The 15,854-nt window shown below is 44.3% G+C and overlaps 1 protein-coding gene across 1 annotated transcript in view; it reads right to left on the bottom strand.

Moving 5' to 3' along the window:
• NRDE2 (NRDE-2, necessary for RNA interference, domain containing) overlaps window positions 1–15,465 on the bottom strand; it is a 133,664-nt gene extending 118,199 nt beyond the window's left edge. Inside the window, exon 1 of the mRNA XM_073608917.1 lies at window positions 15,409–15,465. Coding sequence (XP_073465018.1) covers window positions 15,409–15,465 — 57 coding nt within the window. The remainder of the gene's footprint in view (window positions 1–15,408) is intronic.
• Window positions 15,466–15,854: the final 389 nt, after the last annotated feature.

Raw genomic sequence — 15,854 nt, 5'->3', positions numbered from 1 at the left:
CACACTTTGAATGACAATTGCGCGGTCATGCAAGGCTGTACCCAAATTACATTTTTATTATTTTTTGAGACAAATAGAGCTTTCTTTCAGTGGTATTTAATCACCACTGGGATTTTTATTTTTTGCAAAAAAGAATAAAAAAGACAAAAAAGAAAAAGACAAACGAAAAAAAAAGTTTTTCTTCGTTTTTGTTAAAAAAAAAATTGTAAATAAGTAATTTTTCTCCTTCACTGATGTTCGCTGATGAGGCTGCACTGATGAGCACTGATATGCTGCACCTATGGGCACTGATAGGCTGCAACTATGGGCACTGATAAGCGGCACTGATAGGCTGCACCTATGAGCACTGATAGGCTGCACTGATGAGCACTGCTATGCTGCACCTATGAGCACTGATAGGCTGCACTGATGAGCACTGCTATGCTGCACCTATGAGCACTGATAGGCTGCACTGATGAGCACTGCTATGCTGCACCTATGAGCACTTATAGGCTGCACTGATGAGGACTGCTATGCTGCACCTATGGGCACTGATAGGCTGCACTGATGAGCACTGCTATGCTGCACCTATGAGCACTGATAGGCTGCACTGATGAGCACTGCTATGCTGCACCTATGGGCACTGATAGGCTGCACTGATGAGCACTGCTTTGCTGCACCTATGAGCACTGATAGGCTGCACTGATGAGGACTGCTATGCTGCACCTATGAGCACTTATAGGCTGCACTGATGAGCACTGCTATGCTGCACCTATGAGCACTGATAGGCTGCACTGATGAGCACTGCTATGCTGCACCTATGAGCACTGATAGGCTGCACTGATGAGCACTGCTATGCTGCACCTATGGGCACTGATAGGCTGCACTGATGAGCACTGCTTTGCTGCACCTATGAGCACTGATAGGCTGCACTGATGAGCACTGCTATGCTGCACCTATGGGCACTGATAGGCAGCACTGATAGGTTGCACATATGGGCACTGATAGGCAACACTGATGGGCACTGATAGGTTGCACTGATGAGGCTACACTGATGGGCAACACTGATGGGCACTGATAGGCTGCACCTATGGGCACTGATAGGCAACACTGATGGGCACTGATAGGTTGCACTGATGAGGCTGCACTGATGGGCAACACTGATGGGCACTGATATGCTGCACCCATGGGCACTGATAGGTGGCACTGATAGGCTGCACCTATGGGCACTGATAGGCGGCACTGATAGGCTGCACCTATGGGCACTGATAGGCTGCACCTATGGGCACTGATAGGCAGCACGGATAGGCTGCACATATGGGCACTGATAGGCAACACTAATGGGCACTGAAAGGCAGAACTGATAGGCAACACTGATGGGCACTGATAGGTTGCACTGATGAGGCTACACTGATGGGCAACACTGATGGGCACCGATAGGTGGCACTGATGGGCACTAATAGGCTGCACTAATAGGCGGCAATGATGGGCACTGATAGGTACTGACTGGCATCACTGGTGGGCACTGTTGGGGCTGCACTGATCATCAAGGCACTAATGATCAGTGCAGATGTCTCCTGTGTGGATTTGCCGGTTATCGGTTCTCCTCTACTCATGCGCTGTCAGCGTGAGGAGAGAATTGCCAATAACCGGAAAATTATGTTTGCACACAGGAAAAGGAGCCGCTGTGATTGTCTCTTTATCCCTCTTTTTTATTTAAGGACGCAGCGATCACAGATCACTGCCAATGGGTGAGCACAGGAGGTCATATGACGGCCTCCTGGCAAAGTGCGGCCGAACTGTAGCCGTCATTCAGCTACAGCACAGCCGCAAAGGGGTTAACTTTACCTGTCAGTGTTCATAATGTTATGGCTGATCGGTGTATATAATTTTTGCATTTATTATTTATTGTTGCTTTTACCTGGACTTTTTTTTTACTTTTTCTTCCATTTATTCTTTTACTTCATTTGGCTTTTTTTTTTTTTTACATTTTAGTTTATTGTTGCTTTTTCTTCAGTTCTTCTATGTATTATTTTAGCTTTTTTTTACATTTTTTATTTTTGCTTTTTCTTTATTTTATTTATTGCTTTTCCATTATTGTTGCTTTATTTTTATGTTCATTCTCTAATTCCTTATGACTCCTCTTCATTTACATTTCTTTATCACATAAAGGTGTCACCAGGCAGTGGTGTCCGTGTTTGCACACAGGACAGGTCACCGAGGTGTGTCATGTGTACCTCTGAGGGACTTCATTGACCAGTACAGGTAAGCTCAGTGCCTTCTGGTCACCATTAGCACCCCTTGGGCTGATTTCTCACTGAACATGGAGCGCCAAAGCGGCAGCTCTCAGTCAGGAGACCGCCACAACCTGAGTGACAGAGCATCCTCCAGCACACACAGCCGGCTGCTGCTACTGCTGCCACCACCAACACTTGACGCATTGCAGGTACAGCGCGTCCAATGCCGAGGCTCCTTTCAAGCGGGAAACCATTGCAGGGTCCCACCGACCAATCAGCGCGCCCCTCACACCGCACGTAAGAGCCAGCCCCCCTTGTCAGACTGAGCGCGTGTAACCCTCCGCGCAGGAATATAGTCCCCGTACTGTGTGTAGGGAGAAGGCGGGAGGGCTGTTCCCGCGCTTTGTGCACGGCGCTGCCTCCCTGACAGGAAAAAAAAAAAAAAAAAGAAGCCAAGTCCATGTGCACAAACGGCTCTATGGTTAACCCCTGAGGCGACGTGGAAGTGTGCAGCACCAGAGCATGGCTTCACACAATAAAACACATTACATAAGCCTGCCACAGTGTAATGGTGTCATACCAACTGTGTGACAGGAGGGAAGGCACCATGACAGGGGGGAGCCGGGACTGGCAGCCATGACTGACCCTGTCATTGGGGAAGATAAACATTTGTCACTTCCCTGTCCTCATCCACGTCCCCGCCATTCCTGACCGGCCGAGAATAGAAGCTGAAAACTCAATTTGATTCAAGTTTTTATATCGATTGACGAGAAAGTTAAGTGTTAAAAGTGATCTTTAACCACTTCAATACTTGGTCAATCGATATAAAAACTTGAATTAAATTGAGTTTTCCGGTTCTATCCTAGGCTGGTCAGGAATGGCAGGGATATGGATGAGGACAGCACTGATAGGCCACACTGATGAGCACTGAGGGGCATCACTAGTGGGCACCGATAGGTGGCACTGATGGGCACTAAAAGGCAGCAATGATGGGCATTGATAGGCCACACTGATGAGCATCACTAATGGGCACTGATAGGTGGCACTAAAAGGCAGCAATGATGGGCACTGATAGGCCACACTGATGAGCATCACTAGTGGGCACTGATAGGTGGCACTAAAAGGCAGCAATGATGGGCACTGATAGGCCACACTGATGAGCACCGAAGGGCATTGGGCACCGATAGGTGGCACTGATGGGCACTAAAAGGCAGCAATGATGGGCACTGATAGGCCACACTGATGAACATCACTAGTGGGCACCGATAGGCGGCACTAAAAGGCAGCAATGATGGGCACTGATAGGCCACACTGATGAGCACCGAAGGGCATCACTAGTGGGCACCGATAGGTGGCACTGATGGGCACTAAAAGGCAGCAATGATGGGCACTGATAGGCCACACTGATGAACATCACTAGTGGGCACTGATAGGTGGCACTAAAAGGCAGCAATGATGGGCACTGATAGGCCACACTGATGAGCATCACTCGTGGGCACTGATAGGTGGCACTAAAAGGCAGCAATGATGGGCACTGATAGGCCACACTGATGAGCACCGAAGGGCATCACTAGTGGGAACCGATAGGTGGCACTGATGGGCACTAAAAGGCAGCAATGATGGGCACTGATAGGCCGCACTGAAGGGCATCACTAGTGGGCACTGTTAGGTGGCACTGATGGGCACTGACTATGCATTAAGGTAAAAAAACGCCTGGCAGTCACCGCCCCCTCTGTTTTACTTACCTGACCCCCTTCATCTCCTCGGTGGGGACGCGCCGTCCCTCTCTCCACGGGGTCCTGGCTCTTGATTGGATAGGTTGATATTGGCTCCCGCTGCTGTCGATCAAATCCAATGACACGGGCGCCTAGAGGTGGGGCCGAGTCCAGCATTCATGTCTATGGACGCAAATGCTGGACTCGGGAGCGCGCCCGCAAGGTAACCCCTCGGGAGAGCACTTCACCTAGGGCAGCGATGGCGAACCTTGGCACCCCAGATGTTTTGGAACTACATTTCCCATGATGCTACTCTGCAGAGTGCATGAGCATCATGGGAAATGTAGTTCCAAAACATCTGGGGTGCCAAGGTTCGCCATCACTGGCCTAGGGGGTTATCAGTTGTGGGGAGGAGCCGCAAGAGCCGCCGGGGGACCCCAGAAGAAGATGTTCGGGGCCACTCTGTGCAAAACGAGCTGCACAGTGGAGGTAAGTATGATATGTTTGTTATTTAAAAAAAATAAAAAACGATCCTTTACAAACACTTTAACTGTGTGAGAAAAACATGGGATTGTGGGTAAATCTTATACCTCTTTCTATGACACTGCAGTGAGAGGCGTGCCTCCACTGCTGCATTTTTATTGGACAACTGGGGCTAATGATACTTTACTATTGGTCCAAGACTCCAAGCTGTCCATTGAGCTCAGTGCCTCTGACAAGAAGTGAGGAGAGTCACTGTGAGCTCATCCTCTCAGTCTGCTGCAAACAGAGTGTGTCAGCTTGTATTTAAACTGGCCGCTCTGTATGTAGCTTCTGACAGGCTGCGCAAGGAGCCCCGTATCTCTGCAACCATAGGTCGTAGGAGCCCCAATTTTTTACCTACCCCTATGACCTGGGGTCTCTGTGACCTTAGGTCACCAAGCTACGACCCTCGCAGCGCGATATTTTTTTTTTTATGTTCCCCTGACTGCACGCACCTGTCTAGATGTGATGGCTGCATTTGTTTTCTTTTTTAGCCCTGGTTCAAACCGAATCTGACTTTGGAATCGTGCGACTTCACTTGAAATCACACGATTTCAAAGCTGCCTATCACTGCGACTTCAGGTGCGGCTTGGCGGACACCTGTGCAACTTCATGCACAGATGTCTATGCAAGTCGCACCTGAAATCGCCAAAAGTAGTGCAGGAACTACTTTTTTCAAATCGGTGCGGCACCGCAAAGGGCGTTGCACAGTTTTGAACAGTTCCATTGCCCACAATAGGGTGTGACTTGTCATGTGGTTTTGGCCTGTCAAATCACACAACAAGTCTCACCGGTGTGAACGGGGGCATATGCTCGCTACACACGATGAGATTATCAGACGAATGATCGTCTGGTTTTGCTAGTCTCATATCGAAAATTAAAATTTACTAAAGTTCCCGAAATTTCTTCTACGACAGAATAAACATTTGGAAGTGATGTCATGCATTGTATTGTATTGTATTTTCGAACGACAACTGTACTGATTAACCACTTCAGCCCCGGAAGGATTTACCCCCTTCCCGACCAGGCCATTTTTTGCGTTATGGCACTGCGTCGCTTTAACTGATAACTGCACAGTTGTGCGACACTGTACCCAAATAAAATTGACGTCCTTTTTTTCCCCACAAATAGAACTTTCTTTTGGTGGTATTTGATCACCTCTGCGGTTTTTACACAGGGAGATCCCCATTCTGTCACTGCAGGGAACGATCGTGGGTGGCCGGCAGAGATCTAGATTGTGCCACCTTCCCGCAGTATAATGACAGCGGCTGGTCAGCAAGTGGTAAACCCCTTCAGTACCGGGCACTTTCACCCCCTTCCTGCCCAGGCCATTTTTCAACTTACAATTACGCGGTCATGCAACACACCACCCATGTGAGATTTTTTATCATTTTCATTTTTTATCATTTTCTTCTCACAAATAGAGCTTTCTTTTGCTGGTATTTAATCACTACTGGGATTTTATTTATTTTTTTTGCAAAAAAAGAAAAAAAAAAAAGAAGAAAATTTTGAAAAAAAAAAAAGTTTTTCTTTCTTTCTGTCAGAAATTTGGTAAATAAGTAATTTTTCTCTTTCGCTGAGGGGCACTGATGAGGCTGCACTGATGGGCAATAATGAGCCAGGAACTGATGGGGTGGTACTGATGGGCACCAAAGGGCACTGATGGGGTGGCACTGATAGGCGGCACTGAAGGGCACTGATGAGGCTGCGCTGATGGGCACTAATGAGGCGGCACTGAAGGGCACTGATGGGGTGGCACTAATAGGCGGCACTGATGGGGTGGCAATGATAGACGGCACTGAAGGGAACTGATGAGGCTGCTCTGATGGGCACTAATGAGGCGGCACTGAAGGGCACTGATGGGGTGACGCTGATGGGGTGGCGCTGATGAGGAGGCACTAATATGCAGAACTGATAGGCGGCACATATGGGCAATGATAGGTGGCACGGATAGGCAGCATTGACATGCACAAATTGGCATCACTGATGGGCACTGACTGGTGTCACTGATGGGCACAGAGTGGCATCACTGCTGGGCACTGTTGGGGCTGCACTGATGATAAGTGCCCTGATTATCTGTACAGGTCTCCCCTGTGGGGAGATGCCACTGATTGTCTCTCCCCTTCTCACACTCTGTAAATGTGGGGAGAGGATTGCCGATAAACGTCCAATCACAGCTTCTTGTTTACATGAGCTGTGATTGGACGCAGCCGATCACATGGGTAAAGAGCCGCGGCCGCAGCTCTTTACCGAGATCAGGGTCGCACCGTGTACCAGGGACACATCGCACCTGTGATCGCCGTGCAGCCATCATCATTATACTGCGGCAGGTCAGCTCTATTACGTGAATCAGTATAGGTGTACATCGCTTCATGCAATAGATGCAGTGGGCGCGTGCACGGCGCGTGGCCGGAGCCGATGCGCGTGGCCGGTGGCCGCGATGCCTGCCAGCCACCCACGATCGCTCGGAGAATGGGGATCTATCAATGTAAACAAACAGATCCCTGTTCTGTCAGGGGAGTAGAGAGAGATTGTCTGTTCCTAGTGATCAGTAACAACGCTCTCTCTCTACTCCTTGTCAGTCCCCTCCCCCACACAGTTATAAAAACCACCCAGGGAACACATATAACCCTTTGCTCGCCCCCTAGTGTTAACCCCTTCCCTACCAGTGACATTTACACAGTAATCAGTGCATTTTTATAGCACTGATCGCTGTATAAATATCAATGGTCCCACGTTGGTGGTCAGAGTTGCACGAAAAGCCAGTGGTGAATGTGCCCCTGAAGTGGAGTGAAGTGAAGTGTACAGTCACAGTGTTCAGGCACTTGATTTATGGCACCATGGTCACTTCACCATAACACACGTTTTTCGCACCTGCCTCTAGGGCCGAGCCTTTTGGCTAGGACCAGGGGAAATTTTTATTCCTGGCCGGAGGGCCGGCCGTTGTATTACACAATGGTCACTTTTCACTTTCCCACTTCCTTCTCCCTACTTTTTTTTTTCTCCTCGTTTGTCACTTTTTTTGTACTTTTTGGTTGATGTTGTCACGCTTGTCACACTGTGATAAGTAGGGTGTGGGTCCTCGGGCCTACTCTGAAAGTCTTGGGTTGGGGGTGGACATAGGCCTTCTGGCTTGGTTTGCCCTCTCACATTGGGTCTCCCTTCGGGGGGAGCCCCACCTATTACTTGGGTGGGTCTGTTTTGGCAGACCTAGAGAACGGGGGTCCATCTGGTTTCGACCAGATGGACCCATGTGAAGTACCTCAGTCCCTGTCTGGAGCCTAACGCCCTGGGGGATTAGGGTAAAGTCCTTCCCTAGTGGAGCACAGGGTAACACCCGTTGCACGTTTTTGTGTTTCACTCTTTATGTGTGTGCACTTTTTTGGCACCGGGCGTAAGCTTTTGGGTGTGTTTTGCACGCCACTGGCTTTTAAACAAAAAAAAAAAAAACTGTCTGATCTGTCCGCCGCAATGTCGCAGTCCCGCTAAACATTGCTGATCGTCACCATTACTTGTAAAGAAAAAAAAAAAACAATTATAAAAATGCCATAAATCTATCCCCTATTTTTTTTTTTTTACCAAAAATATGTAGCAGAATACATATTGACCTAAACTGATGAAGAAATTTTTTCTTTTTTTTTTTTGTATATTTATTATAGCAAAAAGTTAAAATTATTTTTTTTTTCAAAATTGTCGCTCTTTTTTTGTTTATAGCGCAAAAAATAAAAACCGCATAGGTGATCACATACCACCAAAAGAAAGCTCAATTTGTGGGAAGAAATGGGCATCAATTTTGTTTGGGTACAGCGTCGCATGACCGCGCAATTGTCAGTTAAAGCGATACAGTGCCGTATCACAAAAAATGGTCAGATTATCATACGATTGCTTCGAAAGCGGTATTTTTCGTACGATTTTCTGATCACATGTACCATTGGCCTTTATTTCTTTTATTTTCCACTGGTGATCTGCAGGGTTGCCAACTGTCAGTGAATTTACAAACAGATTGTAAACTCTGCAATTTTCCCATCTGTCCATAGAGGTATGTTACAGACATGTGGACTGCGTGTCCGTAACCGACATTCGTGGACAGATGCAAAAATGACGGATTTTATACTACATGTTTAACCCCTTCCCAGCCAGTGTCTTTAGTACAGTGACAGTGCATATTTTTAGCACTGATTACTGTATTGGTGTGACTGGATCCGGCAAAGTGTCAAAAGCGTCAGTTAGGTGTCTGACTGTCTGCCGCAATATCGCAGTCCTGCTATAAGTCGCGGATCGCCACCATTACTAGTATTAAAATATAAAATAAATAAAACTTCCATAAATCTATCCCATAGTTTGTAGACGCTATAAAGTTTACATAAACCAATCAATATACGCTTATTGGGATTTTTTTTTACCAAAAATATGTAGCAGAATACATATTGGTGTAAATTTATAAATATAAATTTGATTTTTAATTTTTTTTTATAGGATGTATTTTATAACAAAAAGTAAAAACTATAGTTTTTTTTTTTTTTTTTTTTTTTTTTTCAAAATTGTCAAGTTTTTTTGTTTATAGCGCAAAAAAATATAAAACGCAGAGGTGATCAAATACCACCAAAAAAAGCTCTATATGTGGGGAAAAAAAAGGACATAATTTTTATTTGGGTACAGCGTCGCACAACCGTGCAATTGTCAGTTAAAGTAACGCAGTGCCGTATCGCAAAAAAATGGCCTGGTCATGAAGGGGGGTAAATCTTCCAGAGGTCAAGTGGTTAAATAACATGCTTGGGGGATGCCTTAAAGCTGTATGCGATTTTACAGAACTCTCATGGTCAGGGGTCAGGCTAGGAGGCCAGTAGCTATAGAAGTAGAGAAGCTCCTATCGACAGCTGGATAAGTGCGGCAGCAGGTCACCTTGGCAGATGACGCGGGCTCTCCCGAGGTGCAGAGTCTAATCACTAACCGGTGTTTACCAGAACTCCTGATGGTGGGGATGGATTTTGCTGCATGTTAGCACAAGGTCACGGTCCTCGGGAACGTCCCACCAGGAGCTGGGCAAGCCAGGGTCCAGTCTCAGATATAGCAAGTGGGGATCAAGCAGAAGTCAGTAAACAAGCCAAAGGTTGGTAACAAGTGGTCGCAGGTTGGGATTAGGCAAAAGCATAGTCAAGGAACAAGCCAAAGATCATGTCAGGGACTAGACTTGAACCTGGGACCTCTGCTGTGTTTGGTGATGATACTTCTTGATGAGCTACCTGAGATGCTGGACAGCAACTGGTCTTCGAGCCTGACCCCTGATCATGACCATGACAGATTGGTAACAAGTAGTAGTGAAGATATGGATGGCAGCAGGAGTGACAAGAGCAGGATATTGGCTGAAAAGAGCACAATAATCTGGAAAACATGAAGTGCAAAGGCACATCCTAGGAAATTCATGGGAGAAACAGAGGGTTCAAGAGAAACAAGGGAAGATCATTCAAGGAATTGTCCATGCAGCTGTCCAGCATCCCAGGTGGCTCAGCAAGAAAAGACAGACATAGCAGAGGTTGCAGGTCCAGACCCGGGTCCTGACAAGACCATTACAATTTGCTGCAGGCATAGCATCAGCAATACTGTATTGTGACATCACATATATTGGATGTGTAATGTTTTAGTTAACTTTTTCATTATTCTTAGGCTCACATACAGCAGCAGCAACCCAAAATGATTGATCTCCATTCCACAAAAAGCAGTGGCGGACCGTCCATACGGAACTCAGGGGCGTCGCCCCCCTAATCCATACATCTGGCACTGCGCCCTGAGCCCACCCAGTTGTGTGACAATAGTGAATTAATAATCGCTATTGTCTTCCTGATTCTCCACCTGGCCAATCAGGAAGCGGGTCCTGGGACCCGTCACCCGATTGGCCCAGAGGAGAAGCGATCCTATTGGCTGCCGAGGAGCAGGAGGGAGGAGACGCAGGGGAAGCAGTTGAACCTGAGGAGGAGGAGATGCAGGGTGAAGCCGCTGCCTGCCGCCCGGAGGAGGTAAGTACGGGGCTGGTGACCATTGCCTGTGATCCGACTGACTGGGTGGGGGTGGCGACCCGTGGATTGTTTACGCTCCCCCCCCCAAAATATACCATCATTCACCACTGATAAAAAGTCTTTGTTAGGTAACAAAGACAACTTATATTTTTGTGTCGCAGTGATGGGCCATAATTGAGCTGTGGAAATAGCAGAGGCAAAATAGCTAGCATCTATCAAAAAGAATACACATTTTAAAAAATAAAGCTAAAGCTATCAACTTCATAGAAATTGCCAAATAGTCTCAAGATACGTCATATATTATAACTTGTGATCTTCTTTTTAGTGCCAAGCTACATTTTGTTCAAAATATAACAAAATGTCAACCCAGAGTACACCAAAACACCTCAAAACTACAAACCCACACTCCAGAGACGAGGCAATTGTTATGCCAAAAAAATGAAATGACAGTGCCATGTTTCAGAGACAACAGCCATACATATGGCACAGCGGTTGGAGCGTATGTAAGCAGTTTGATAAGGTATGGGGGCAGCAATATAAGAGGGAGAGATAGGTTACTTTTGCACCACAGCTATCGGCTTTAGAGAAATGGCCCATAGCATAGCTTGCGATCTTCTTTTCAGTACCATACTGCATTGTGTACAAAATATAACAAAATATCAACTCAGAGTGCACCAAAACACACAAAAAAAATGACAGTGCCATGTTTCAGAGACAACAGCAATACATATGGCACAGTGTTTGGAGCATATGTAAACAGTTTGATAAGGACTGGGGGCTGCAATGTCAATGGGTGAGATAAGCCAATTTTTTTTAATGAAAAAAACTATTTGAGTATGACAGCAGCCATAAATATTGCATAGCCTCACTGTACATTATGCATGCTTTTCTAATTGGCCACTATGTTAGCGAAAGATATAAGGTAAATTTTTTTCTAATAAAATAATAAACTAAAAAAGTTTATTATTTTACAGTCAAGAGCCAGAAATGTTTCACTGACAAGCAACCCACCATGCCACCATGTAAGTGTTCTTAATAGGCTGCAATTCAAGATGGAGAGACTAGGCAGGTTTTATCCAACTAGAATGTGCTTTTTTAGAGCAACAATTGAGAAAAATTCAACTGATTTGCTGAACAGTATATACCCCTTTTTTTGCTAACATCCAATGTCATAGGGAGATAACTGGCAGATTTCAAATAACAAATAACACTGTCTTAAATTGAAGACCGAAAATTTGTACATGTTTGTCACAGAGTTTTAAACTCTAGTTGTGCGGAATTGAAGAACAGGTTTTACATCTAGTTTAAAGTTTAAAATTAGCAACTTTTTTGCGGTAGAGAGAAAGCAGAAATAGAGATTTGGTAGAGACTGAAGATGAACTGAAGATGGAATCATGTTTCATGATAAATGAGCAGAAATATTGCACTAGGACAGCGAACCTTGGCACTCCAGATGTTTTTGAACTACATTTCCCATGATGATGCTCTTGCACTCTGTAGTGTAGTTGAGCATCATGGAAAATGTAGTTCCAAAACATCTCCAGTGCCAAGGTTCGCCATCACTGCACTAGGATATCAAACATATCTGTTGTTATTCTAGATTAGAAGAAGCAGATTGAGCCTAGAAACAGAAAATTTGTGTCTTTTTTTTGGAGACTGAAGATGGAAAAATTTTATAGTTCTGTACCAAGGCACTCAAGCATGTATGGACAGGTCGTAATTTTTTAGGGATTTGAGCATGCATATTGCTTCTGGAAATAAAAAATTGGGTTCTTTTTAGTTTTTAATGGAAAAGTAATTATTGCATAGATTTGCACCACACCTTTGAAGCCTTTATTGGATAGGCTGCAATTTCCGAGGGAAAGAGAAAGCAGATTGCATCTGGGGAAAAAAATTGTATCTTTTTTTTTTTTTTTAGAGACTAAAGTCAAAAAATTGTTACAGTTTTGCACCACAGCTAGTAAGCCTGTATGGACAGGCTGCAATTTCTGAGTCATTGCATCTGGAATAAATTGAAAAGAGAAAAATTGTAGTGACTTGCAGCACGCCTTTAAAACCATTATTAGACAGGGAGGGAGAGAGCAAGCACATTGCAACTGAAATTATTTTGGAATCTGAAGATGGAAACATTTCACACATTTGTACAACATATATTAGGCTTTTTTTGGACAGCCCTCAATTTCTAAAGGAAAACAAGTACATGTGTGTATTTTATTGGAGACTGAAGATGAAGAAATGTTTTGAACAGTCTTGCACAACAGCTATGAAGCCTGTATGGACAGGCCACAATTTATCAGCAACTGAGCAGGCATATCGTGTCTTGAAAAAATAAGTTAGTGTAATTGTTTTAACCACTCTGGAAGATTTTACCCTTTCATGACCAGGTTATGTTTTTCTATTCAGCACTGCGCTATTTTTAACTTGTAATTGTGCAGTCATGCAACGCTGTACCCAAACCGAATTTAAAAAAAAAAAAAATCACACAAATAGAGCTTTCTTTTGGTAGTATTTGATCACCACTGAGTTTTTTTTTTATTTTTGTGATATAAACAAAAATGAAAAAAAAAAACTATATTTTTTACTTTCTGCTATAAAACATATCCAATAAAACAATTTAAAAAATCAATTTTTTTCATAAATTTTGGCCAAAATGTATTCTGCTACATGTTTTTGATTAATAAAAACCCAATAAGTGTATATTGATTGGTTTGCGTGAAAGTTATAGTTTCTACAATCTATGGCATATACAGTATGTCACAAAAGTGAGTATACCCCTCACATTTTTGTAAATATTTTCTTCTATCTTTTCATGTGACAACACTGAAGAAATGACACTTTTCTACAATGTAAAGTAGTGAGTGTACAGCTTGTATAACAGTGTAAATTTGCTGTCCCCTCAAAACAACTCAACACATGTCCAAACCGCTGGCAACAAAAGTGAGTACACCCCTAAGTGAAAATGTCCAAAGCCTCTTCTAAAGATGATGCACAAGAAAGCCCGCAAACAGTTTGCTGAAGACAAGCAGACTAAGGACATGAATTACTGGAACCTTGTCCTGTGGTCTGATAAGACCAAGATAAACTTATTTGGTTCAGATGGTGTCCAGTGTGTGTGGCGGCAACCAGGTGAGGAATACAAAGACAAGTGTGTCTTGCCTACAGTCAAGCATGGTGGTGGGAGTACAAAAAAGACAAAATAGAAGGCGCGCACACCTAGTGCATTTCCAATGACAATTTAATAAATAATAGAAATCCATAAAAAGTGGGTACTCACAAAACACAACTTTTAATTGAGCCATAGAAATCACACAGTGTATGGACATGTGCAGGACCATAACAGGGTAAATCTGACACATTTCGGGGGCGCACCCCCTTCCTCAGAGCTTAGCATAGCTCTGAGGAAGGGGGTGCTCCCCGAAATGCATCAGTTTTACCCTGTTATGGTCCTGCACATGTCCATACACTGTGTGTTTTCTATGGCTCAATTGAGAGTTGTGTTTTGTGAGTACCAACTTAGCGCCTTCCATTTTGTCTTTTTTGTAATTTTGATTGGATTACCTCATCTGAAGAAGGCAGCATCCACCCAGTCTTGGAATACCAATGTCCCTGTTGCCCTTCACTTTAGAAGACCCCTTAGCGCTGGAAATGATTGTGTGTTTTTCATGGTGGTGGGAGTGTCATGGTCTGGGGCTTCATGATTGCTGCCGGCACTGGGGAGCTACAGTTCATATGTACTGTGACATACTGAAGCAGAGCATGATCCCCTCCCTTCGGAGACTGGGCCGCAGGGCAGTATTTCAACATGATATTGCATAGTCTCACTGTACATTATGCATGCTTTTCTAATTGGCCACTATGTTAGAGAAAGTTATAAGGCAAATTTTATTGTAATACAAAAAAAAACGTTTATTATTTTACAGTCAAGAGCCAGAAATGTTTCACTGACAAGCAACCCACCATGTCATCATGTAAGCATTTTTAATAGGCTGCAATTCAAGATGGAGAGACTAGGCAGGTTTAATCAAATTAGAATGTGCTTTTTCAGAGCAACAATACAGAAAAATTCAACTGATTTGATGAACAGTATAGACCCCTTTTTTGCTAACATCCAATGTCATATGGAGATAACTGGCAGATTTCAAATAACAAATAATAGTGTCTGCAAGGAATGCAATAAGAAGTGTAAGAACAAAATCAGGGTACCTAAAAAGGACTACGAGGGACACATAGCAGAGGAGATTAAAAACAATCCCAAGAAACTTTTTAAATATATTAAGTAAAAAAGTAAGATCAGAGCACATTGCCCACATTAAAGATGATGATGGGAGGAGGGTTAGTGATGACACAGAGAAGACAACTGTACTAAATGCTTTTTTCTCCTATGTTTTTACCAAGGGTATACTGACCATGACAGTATTGTTAGTAACACATCACAGGGCGCACCCTTGTGGTTAACAGAGACCAGATAAGCTTAACATAAATAAATCACCACGACCAGATGGCTTACACCCGAGAGTCCTCAAAGAACTCAGTCAGGTGACAGCCAGACCATTGTTCCTAATCTTTGCGGACAGCAAACTGACAGAAATTGTACCAGCTGATTGGAGAAAAGCCAATGTGGTACCAATATTCAAAAAAGGGCATAGACATATTCCTGTAAACTATAGGCCAGACAGCCTAACATCAATAGTAGATAAATTATTGGAGGGGGTGATAAGGGACTATATCCAAGAATTTACTGAAGAAAACAGTATCATTAGTTGTAATCAGCACGGGTTTACGAAGGGTAATTCCTGTCAGACCAATCTGTTAACATTCTGCGAGGAAGTGAGCTACCATCTATATAGGGGCAGGGCTGTCTTAATGCATGGGCACCCTTGAGCCCTGCAAGGGGTCCCCAGGTGCATGGGGGCCCTATGATTGTCTTCCATTACATCATACTTGTGAACTGTCAACTGACTTACTGGGCCGGTCACGCTTTTTACTAAGCTGTCCCATGATGGCCGTGTCCTAAGCAGCATCCTGAAACCTTTACTGTGCCCTCCTGATCCCAGTATTGTGACCTCCTGACCACCCTGTACTGTGCCCTTCTGCCTCCACCCCTGTATCCCCCTTGTGTTGATTAGTCTTTGATTTGTTTAAAATTGATTTTATTGGAAGTACTAATAAATATATGTTTAATTCTATCAACTATTTATACTTTAATTCTTGAGAGTAGGTGCGTAAATTGGGGCAGGCTGGTAGGGGCCCAGTGCATTACTTTGCCCAGGGGCCCATGATGCTATTAAGACGGCCCTGGATGTGGTCTATCTGGATTTTGCAAAAGCATTCGATACAGTTCCCCATAAACGCTTAATCTACAAGCTGAGGTCTGTTGGCATGAACCA

The sequence above is a fragment of the Aquarana catesbeiana genome, linkage group LG13, assembly GCF_042186555.1.
Source record: "Aquarana catesbeiana isolate 2022-GZ linkage group LG13, ASM4218655v1, whole genome shotgun sequence".
In the NCBI taxonomy this organism is placed as follows: Eukaryota; Metazoa; Chordata; class Amphibia; order Anura; family Ranidae; genus Aquarana; species Aquarana catesbeiana.
This window is presented reverse-complemented; position numbering and strand designations above follow the sequence as displayed.